Consider the following 10,379-nt stretch of genomic DNA (forward strand, 5'->3'; position numbering starts at 1 on the left):
CATGGTCGAGTTCGCCGGAAAACGACTAACTCGACCATAGTCGAGTTCGCCGGAAAACGACTAATTCGACCATGGTCGAGTTCTCCGGAAAACGACTAATTCGACCATGGTCGAGTTCTCCGGAAAACGACTAATTCGACCATGGTCGAGTTCGCCGGAAAACGACTAATTGGACCATGGTCGAGTTCTCCGGAAAACGACTAATTGGACCATGGTCGAGTTCTCCGGAAAACGACTAATTGGACCATGGTCGAGTTCTCCGGAAAACGACTAATTGGACCATGGTCGAGTTCTCCGGAAAACGACTAATTGGACCATGGTCGAGTTCTCCGGAAAACGACTAATTGGACCATGGTCGAGTTCGCCGGAAAACGACTAAAGGCGGATCTCCACTTACAGCGAAATCGTTCGCCAGCGAAATATTTGCATATTTTCTTTTGAATTTTAACAGCATAAATAAATTAGTTCGACTTGACTGTTCTCAATTCAAAAGAAAATATGCAAATATTTCGCTAGCGAACGATTTCGCTGTAAGTGGAAATCCGCCTTAACTCGACCATGGTCGAGTTCGCCGGAAAACGACTAATTCGACCATGGTCGAGTGTTAAAGTATGCTCTATTATATTCCAAATATTCCAATATATATGTATCAATCAACTGTAAATAGATTTAATTTAGATTTATGAGTGATCAAATGATTCCATAGATTCCATAGATGCAAGTGTAGTAAATGTTTCTTTAATGAAAGCCAAATATGGTAACCAAATGTAAAATGAAATGTTATCCGTCCTAAAGAGATTATCATGTAACCACTTATATATAGATGTAACTTTCCTTGTATACATCAGAGTGAATAAAACTGTGTAACCCTAAAGTTGTGCTGTGAATATAAAGGAGTGGCAAATGGCTACCCAAAACTCAACAGGTTATGGGCCCAGGAGAGCTCTGGTCTTCGATGGAAACGAATCGAAGTACGAATTATGGGAGGTAAAGTTTTTATCCTTTATGCGGATCCAAAAACTTTACAACTATTTTTGTGCCTAGCAGCGATGAGCGTGAGCTAGATTAGTCGAAGAATGCCGATGCCTTCGCCGAACTTGTACAGTGTTTAGATGACCGAAGCTTGTCCCTAGTCATAAGGGAGGCAAAAGATGAGGGTCGAAAGGCTTTAACAGTGCTGAGAGAGCACTACCAAGGAATAGGAAAACCCCGAATTATAGCCCTGTACACCGAACTTACTTCACTGAGAAAGGGGGAAAGCGAGTCAACAACGGACTACATCATACGAGCGGAGACCGCGGCGACAGCGCTGAAAGCAGCAGAGGAAATAATAAGCGACGGCTTATTAATTGCAATGGTTTTGAAAGGCCTTCCTAGGAACTATAAAACATTCTCTACTGTGATAATCCAACGAGAAAAGCAGATGACATTCAGCGAATTCAAAATAGCCCTGCGAAACTACGAAGAGATTGAAAAGAGTTGCCATGGTACGGAAGGCAAAGACAACGTGATGTATGCCGCCAAGACGAAATTCGACGGAAAATGCTTCAAATGTGATAAGAAAGGTCATAAGAGTTCCGAATGTTGGCTAAAGAGCGAAAAATGGTGTGCCAAATGTCGAACCAAGACCCACAATACAAGAGATTGTAGAGCCGCAAAGAAGGACGCAGCGAAGCTTATCAACGGACAAGTGAAGAATCAAGATTTGGATGAACATTCATTCGCATTTACGTTAAAAGATGGTAAAGGTAGGAGTACGAAGAATTCGAAGCTTCTCGTGGACACTGGGGCGACCAGCCACATAATTAATGATAGGTCTAGGTTTGTAAGCTTTGACAAGAACTTTGATCCGAACAGTCACTTTATAGAACTTGCCGATGGAAGCAAGGCTAACGTAGTTTTAGGGAAGGGAAATGCAATGGTTAAATTGTTTGATGTAAGGGGTAATGTACAAAATCTAATGCTAAGCGACGCACTTTATATACCGTCCTACAGTCAAAATATTTTTTCAGTTTCGGCAGAAATAGGTAGAGGAGGATCGGTTGCTTTAGGAGAACAGGTAAGTAAATACACTACAGCTGAAGGTCAGGTATTTGAGATAGAAGAGAGAGAGCGTTTGTACTATTTAAATAGTATCTCTTCTTCGTGTAACAATGCTACCTCCATTAATGAGTGGCACAGGATTTTAGGCCATTGTAACTTTGGAGATGTGCGTAAATTAGAGCAGGTAGTCAAAGGGATGAAAATCATAGACCACAGCGAGAAAGATTGTGAAGTATGCATTCAAGGAAAGATGTGTCAGAATAGAAACCGAGAGCCAGATCAGAGAGCTAAAGCACCTTTAGATTTTGTCCACTGTGACTTGGCAGGGCCAATTGAGCCCGTTGCCAGAGACGGATTTAAATATGCATTGTCTTTTATAGACGATTATACAGGTATCAACATGATATATTTCTTAAAGCGAAAGAGCGACACTTTAGAAGCCACAGAAAAATTTTTGGCCGATGTTGCGCCTTATGGTAAAGTTAAAAGGATACGAAGCGATAATGGTGGTGAGTTTACGAGTCAAGAATTTAAATCTCTCTTACGAAAGCAGTCAATAAGACACGAGACGAGTGCCCCGTATTCCCCTCACCAAAATGGAACTGCAGAAAGAGCGTGGCGAAGCCTTTTTAGCATGGCTAGGTGCTTGCTATTGGAGGCAAAACTACCAAAACGGTTGTGGACCTACGCTGTGATGGCTTCAGCCTACATAAGAAATAGATGCTTCAACCAACGCTTAGAGAAGACACCATTTGAGGCGTTGACAGGTAAGAAACCAAATTTAAATAATATGCATGTATTCGGCACAACACGCTATGCTTTTTTGCAGAACACCAAGAAAATAGACGCAAAGAGCCGTAAAGGTATATTTATAGGGTACGACAGAGGTAGCCCATCTTACTTGATATACTATCCGGAATTAGACAAGATAGAAAAGGTACGTTGTGTCAAATTCATTGACAACTTCCAAGGCAAAGACAATAAACTCAACGATCTTGATGAGTTTGTACCCGCCAGAAAACCTTCGAGTACTAGCAATGAAAACCCCAAAATGCCGAGTACAGTTGAGGAGAGCTCGAATAATCTCGAAACAATCAGCGAAAATGTAACAAACAACACCGAGGTGGTTGCCGAGGGAGATAGGTATCCAACAAGAGTTCGCAATAAGCCAAATTATTTCGATCAAAGCAAATTAGATGACACATTAGGTGAGAATGTTAATTACACTGTTGATTATTGCTATAGAGTTGCGAACATTCCAGTGTGCTATAAACAAGCACTTGAGTTGCCTGAGGCAAACAAATGGCAAAAGGCAATGGAAATTGAGATGAAAGCGTTGACAGATAATGACACTTTTGATTTAGTACCGCGACCTAAGGATAGACAGGTAGTGGGGGCAAAGTGGGTTTACACTATAAAAACAAATCAAGAGGGAGAGGAAAAATATAAAGCTAGATTTGTAGCGAAAGGGTATTCTCAAGTTTCAGATATAGATTACCAAGAAACGTTTGCACCAACTGCACGCATGAGTTCGATCCGAATGTTATTACAACGTGCCGTGCAAAACGACATGATTATTCACCAAATGGATGTGAAAACAGCATACCTTAATGCGCCAATCGACTGCGAAATATATATAGAACAACCTGAAGGTTTTGAAAAGCGAAATGATAGCGGTGAAACGTTAGTTTGTAAGCTGAAAAAGTCGCTATATGGTCTAAAACAAAGCGGCAGGAATTGGAATAATCTACTCCATCAATATTTGATTAACGAAAACTTTATTCAATCTCTTGCAGATCCATGTGTGTATGTGCGTACAATAGATGATAAACGATGTGTGATCGTAATCGTTTGGGTCGACGATATCATAATCGCCTCGAGTGATTCAAATTCACTACAGAGCGTGAAAAAGTCTCTTAAAGAAAGGTTTAAAATGACCGACCTAGGGATTCTAAAATGGTTTTTAGGCACTGAATTTCAATGCAGTGAAAACACAATTAAAATGAGTCAAACCCGGTACATTGAAAAGATTCTTGAGAAATTCAAAATGACCGATTGTAAGCCAAAGCCGACGCCGTGTGAGTTAGGAGTAGACAAAGTTTTGGAAGTGGAATCTCCTGAAATGGAGGACCCCGGGCTTTATAGAGCTATAGTAGGTAGTCTCATATATGTAATGACTGGCACTAGGCCAGATCTGTGTTACATCGTGACAAAATTGTCACAGAAAATGTCAAAACCAACCCAGGCAGATTTAACTAAGGCAAAGCACGTTTTGAGATATCTAAAAGGTACTTCAAAATTTGGTCTAACGTTCACAAAGTCCATTAACCCCCTCATTCTTCAAGGTTTTTGCGATTCAGATTGGGGAGCATCTATCGCAGATAGACGGAGTATAACAGGATACAACTATCAACTAGCGCAAAAGGGACCGTTGATATCATGGAAGAGTCGCAAACAGCCGACAGTGGCACTATCCACCTGTGAAGCGGAATATATTGCATTGACAAACGCGATGCAAGAAGCAAAATTTCTGAAACAACTCTGCATCGACATGAAGGTAAGTATACATGAAGGTAAGGCTTTCATAAAGATAGATAACCAGGGAGCGATGAATCTGGCGAAGAATCCTATTCATCATCAGAGAACAAAACATATAGACATCAGGTACCATTTCATTAGGGAAGAAGTGAAGGAAGGACGAGTTAGTTTAGAGTACGTTTCAACAGAGGAAAATATTGCAGACATATTTACAAAGCCAGCCAGTAAAATAAAATTAGAAAAATTTAAAGAGACCATATTAGGTAAGTATACATAGGTTCATAATTGCGCATATAATTTTAAAGCGATGGCCCGCCCTGCTGCACGCCATCAAATAAATAATTTACTATAGAACATAAAGAGCAAGTGGGGGTGTTAAAGTATGCTCTATTATATTCCAAATATTCCAATATATATGTATCAATCAACTGTAAATAGATTTAATTTAGATTTATGAGTGATCAAATGATTCCATAGATTCCATAGATGCAAGTGTAGTAAATGTTTCTTTAATGAAAGCCAAATATGGTAACCAAATGTAAAATGAAATGTTATCCGCCCTAAAGAGATTATCATGTAACCACTTATATATAGATGTAATTTTCCTTGTATACATCAGAGTGAATAAAACTGTGTAACCCTAAAGTTGTGCTGTGAATATAAAGGAGTGGCAAATGGCTACCCAAAACTCAACATCGAGTTCGCCGGAAAACGACTAACTCGACCATGGTCGAGTTCGCCGGAAAACGACTAACTCGACCATGGTCGAGTTCGCCGGAAAACGAAACTCGACCATGGTCGAGTTCGCAGGAAATCGACTAACTCGACCATGGTCGAGTTCGCCGGAAAAAGACTAATTCAACCATGGTCGAGTTCGCCGGAAAACGACTAACTTGACCATGGTCGAGTTCGCCGAAAAACAATATGTCCAATTGGCCGGAAAACGACTAATTCGACCAGGGGATGTAATCATCCCACTAATTAATGGGATCTATGTTCACTGCGCATGTCAGTCAAATTTGCAACAAGCTTAATTAACAAGCTGGGAGCTCCCTTCTCAAATGTGAATCCTTAAAATTAGGAATTTTGTAAAAACTATATTAACAACTTGTACTATATATATTACGGAAATCTTTAGGAAAACTGGGAAATATATCAAAAACTTCCATAGAAATCTACAATCTCAAGCAGCTGGTAAACTTGTTGTTAAAAACAGCTGTTGCTAAGTCAAGTTTATTTATTTTTTTATCGATTTAAAACTCATAAACAAGCCATGAAGCTCATCGCTGTGTATATATTGAAAGATGAAGATAATTTCAAAAGGTAGGGTTTGTATTTTACCGCATTTCTAACCGCTCAAATTCGTAGGTGATAAAAGTTAATGCCTTGTAATGTGTGTGAACTTTTCATTTGTAATAAACGATTTCTTTATTAAGTGGTTCTTTGTGCAAATAATGAGCTATAATCCACAGTTTTAATATAAATTGACAAGCTACAAGTATGATTTAAAGCTCTGTTAGATTTAAAGCAATCTTTGTTTGCAAAATACGAACTACAGTCGCGGTAAAATGCTTCAAGTATAAAGCTTGATATTTGGCTCGGCTTTTGGGCAGTTTGTATTCTTCTGGGGCCGGTTGTATCAAGCCCGTTTAGCTTAAACGGTGGATAATAAAGCTCAAAATAGAAAGCAAGTCTATCGTTTTATTCAACAAGCAAACAAAATGTTTTTAACCTTAATACAAAGATACTGTTTACAACTACATATTCAGTGCATAATATTCAAGTTGACTCATTCAAGAGAGATGTAAAAGTGTTATTTAACTTTGACTTATCCACCGTTTAAGCTAAACGGGCTTGATACAACCGGCCTCAGATCGCTTTTGATAAAGCCTAATCTTCTCTGAGGGAAAGTTAAGCTTCATTGCAACGCAATTTGCAAAGGCGTAGGTTTAATTTTTGCCTTGGAAACTTGTATGATTACAAACTTTCCTCAAATCTTTCTGGCTTTAAAATATGTATAGTCAGTGGGCCTCGATTGATACCTTGGAAATTGGCAAGACTTCTCACCGCAATTCTCAATACTTTGGCTTCAAATTTGGTGAGAAAAAAGCTTTATAAATACTCAACAAAATATGTCTTGCACAAAAGGTCTGAAGCTTGCACACAATCGTCTGAATTAATAACCTTGTTTATACTTAAGCTTCAAAATGGCCATTTCACAGCTGTCAGATGTGTATGATGAGCTGTCAAAAGATTGTAGAATGCGTATCCGGAAGAAATATTGAACTTTTTAAAGTTATTCAATAGTTTTCTCTTTGATAGCGATACAGAAATGCACAATTGGCAAGTGTCTATTTGGCCATCTCTGTAAAAGTTGCAATCTTAACATTAACTTTAATTTTCATTCCAGGTAATTTTGGCTGACGATATTATGAGGCTGCCAGCACCGTTACGAAGATTCCTTGCTGAATCAGAAGATGAGGTCTACTTTCTTATCCGCCTGTTGATATTCACCGTCAATGTCATTGCGTGGATATTTTCGATTTTCTTCATATGCATTGGAATATGGATTCTTCAGGAGAAAAATAATCTGGGTGTTGACAATTTGAGTTCAGACCCGGCCGCAGTGCTGATTGCGATTGGTACCATATTGTTCCTCATCACCTTCACCGGTTGTATCGGCACTTTGAGAGAGAATTTGTTTCTTTTGAAAGTGGTGAGTCAGTAGACATCTCTTTAATACAGACATCTCTCTAATACAGACATATTTCTAATACAGACATCTTTCTAATACAGACATCTCTCTAATACAGACACCTTTCTCTAATACAGACATCTCTCTAATACAAACATCTCTCTAATACAGACATCTCTCTAATACAGACATCTCTCTAATACAGACACCTCTCTAATACAGACATCTCTCTAATACAGACATTTCTCCAATACAGACATCTCTCTAATACAGACATCCCTCTAATACAGACAACTCTCTAATACAGACATCTCTCTAATACAGACATCTCTCTAATACAGACATCTCTCTAATACAGACATCTCTCTAATACAGACATCTCTCTTATACAGACATCTCTCTAATACAGGCATCTCTCTAATACAGACATCTCACTAATACAGACACCTCTCTAATACAGACACCTCTTTAATGCAGACATCTCTCTAATACAGACACTTCTCTAATACAGACATCTCTCTAATACAGACATCTCTCTAATACAGACATCTCTCTAATACAGACATCTCTCTAATACAGACATCTCTCTAATACAGACACTTCTCTAATACAGACATCTCTCTTATACAGACATCTCTTTAATACAGACATCTCTCTAATACAGACACCTCTCTAAAACAGACATCTCTCTAAAACAGACATCTCTCTAAAACAGACATCTCTCTAAAACAGACATCTCTCTAATACAGACATCTCTCTAATACAGACATCTCTCTAATTCAGACATCTCTCTAATACAGACATCTCTAATACAGACATCTCTAATACAAACATCTTTGAAGACAATCATCTCTCTATAACTTTCTAATATGTGGATAATCTTTTCTTTGCAGTACTTGGGAATGATTGTAGTCCTGTTTATAATTGAAATTGTGACGGGTCTGGTTGCATTTCTATATGCCAACAAGGTAATGGTTACTACAGTACAAAGTAAGATTGGAATATGAACTTTACGTATTACCCCCAAGAGTCTGTTTAATGTTCTTGGTATTTTCTTAGACAGAGGACAGAGTGTTTGAGGTGATAAAAAAAGGTATTATGGAGTACCATGATGATCCTGACTCAAAATTCCTGATGGACGAATTGCAGAAGAAATTTGAATGTTGTGGGGCCTATTCCTTCAATGACTGGGAGCACAATGCTTATTTCCAGTGCTCATCTGAAGATGTCCTGGCTTGCGGAGTCCCGTTCTCTTGCTGCATAACTGTAAGTTACTAGGAGGCATTAGCTTGCAATGCACCCAGATGTGACCTACTTTAGTATTTTACTCTGTCTAATGTCAGATGATTTTACTCATCAGTGGAAGAGTACTGTCAGTTAATAAGTTAACAAAACTATCTGTCAGTGTCTCTTGTTAACCCATTAGCTTGCAATGCACCCAGATGTGACCTACTAAAAATAATATATTCACATAAACTGTAGGTGGGGAAAAACAGTCAATGTGGTTTTGGAATCAGAAAAAAAGATGTAAGTGTAATCTGATTGGGTTACTGAAAATCTAAAGAAACTTGCTGTTTGATCTAAAGCAAAATCCCCCTTGTCGTCTGACCATTAACTATATGATAATGTGATTTATTTCAAGGAAATTGAGGCAAAGCATGTTGTGTACACAGATGGTTGTATTACCAAGCTAAAATGGTGGATTAATGATTATCTGCACATCATTGGAGCACTTGGCTTCGCTTTTGCCTGTGTACAGGTATTGTACTGTATGATAGAGTTATCCAGTATAAATAAATTAGTTTAGTTTAGGTTTCCTCCTGTAGTAACACTGGATCAATAAGAGATGATCCTTACTGGACCTCTAGGAAGAACAGTTTAGAACTGATAGAGTTATCCAGTATAAATAAAGTTAGTTTAGGTTTCCTCCTGTAGTAACACTGGATCAATAAGAGATGATCCTTACTGTACCTCTAGGAACAATTAGAAACAGTCTAATTACTCGTTTTTTTCCAGCTTTTCCTAATTCTGATTGTGAACAAACTTATAATGGATCTTGAAGAGATATCAAAGACAACTGGTCATAAAAACGAGCTCACGAATTCGAATGAAATAACTAGTGGAGTCTAGCTGGAAATTCTTTTCAGCCCGACAAAACTTTGTCATCAGATCCGGCGACATCCAAGCCCAAGGTACGAAGCGTTGTGTGCCGAAAATGTAGTTTTAATGATTGTGATGATTCCCCAGCTTGGTCCAAACACGGTGATAATGCTGAAAACCTACGCGATGTTTTCTCTGTTGGTATATTTGTTCGACGGTCCTACTAATAACCGACAACAACCGACAACAAGCTAAAAATTACCGACAGAAAGCTTATTATCATCGACAACGATGAAATAGACGCTAATAAAGGATCTCTTCGACTATATTGGTAAAAAACACGAATTTCCCGTCCAAAATTCCCGTCTTGTTGTTTTTGTATGCTTCCACTGAGATGATTCCTGGCTGGTTTCCTAAACGCCAAATTGGCGTTTTTCAACCTGGTTTTGCCAACCTAATTTGCTATTTATAATCGTGCTTTTTAGTCAGAGAAATAATGAACAATTAGGAACCAATTGATAGCACGATTAACACTATCTGAAAACGACTTCATTCAATCAAAAAAGAATCGTAAAACTAGCAAAATCTTGTGAAAATGAAACGACAAAGACTTTCTTTCTGACTTTCAAGTTTGAAGCCATATAAGCCTACATTTACACATTCGGTTGGCATTCGCTTCGCTGACAAACACTTTGCTAACGTTACTCAGATCTTTGGTAAACTTTCTGCCATATTTTTTTTGGCAATTTATCCAAGAAATACTCTTCCAAGATGGCGGCCGGGTTATTAACATTCACTAAACATTGGTAAAGTCCGAACATTCAAAGATTGATTTTGAGAAATATGGTTGAACTGCATTCATTGATTTCCTTCCTGTGGGTCTTGCAAGAAACTGAGCCAATAATCGATTAAATCGTCGTTTGCCGCAAGATATATTATATAATATAAACTAGCTTTAAGTCTTAAGATAAATAAAAATATGTAACATGATTTTGTAATATAT

General features: G+C 38.3%; 1 protein-coding gene across 1 annotated transcript; it reads left to right on the plus strand.

Moving 5' to 3' along the window:
* The first annotated feature begins 5,767 nt into the window (after nt 1-5,767).
* LOC114538318 (tetraspanin-33-like) lies at nt 5,768-10,025 on the plus strand. Its single transcript, XM_028559471.1, has 7 exons — nt 5,768-5,904; nt 6,992-7,297; nt 8,170-8,244; nt 8,336-8,542; nt 8,759-8,803; nt 8,919-9,035; nt 9,293-10,025. Exons 2-7 carry the CDS (start codon nt 7,013-7,015, stop codon nt 9,404-9,406), a joined length of 843 nt encoding a protein of 280 aa, XP_028415272.1. The 5' UTR covers nt 5,768-5,904; nt 6,992-7,012; the 3' UTR covers nt 9,407-10,025.
* The last annotated feature ends 354 nt before the right edge of the window (nt 10,026-10,379 follow it).

The sequence above is a fragment of the Dendronephthya gigantea genome, unplaced genomic scaffold (genome assembly GCF_004324835.1).
Source record: "Dendronephthya gigantea isolate DGI-Jeju-01 unplaced genomic scaffold, DenGig_1.0 000180F, whole genome shotgun sequence".
Classification (NCBI taxonomy): domain Eukaryota; kingdom Metazoa; phylum Cnidaria; class Anthozoa; order Malacalcyonacea; family Nephtheidae; genus Dendronephthya; species Dendronephthya gigantea.

Coding starts and splice junctions, on each gene's coding strand:
- LOC114538318 (XM_028559471.1), top strand. CDS start 7,013: ATGAGGCTGCCAGCACCGTTACGAAGATTCCTTGCTGAATCAGAAGAT. Junction 7,298..8,169: donor ATTTGTTTCTTTTGAAAGTG/GTGAGTCAGTAG, acceptor TTTTCTTTGCAG/TACTTGGGAATGATTGTAGT. Junction 8,245..8,335: donor CATTTCTATATGCCAACAAG/GTAATGGTTACT, acceptor GTATTTTCTTAG/ACAGAGGACAGAGTGTTTGA.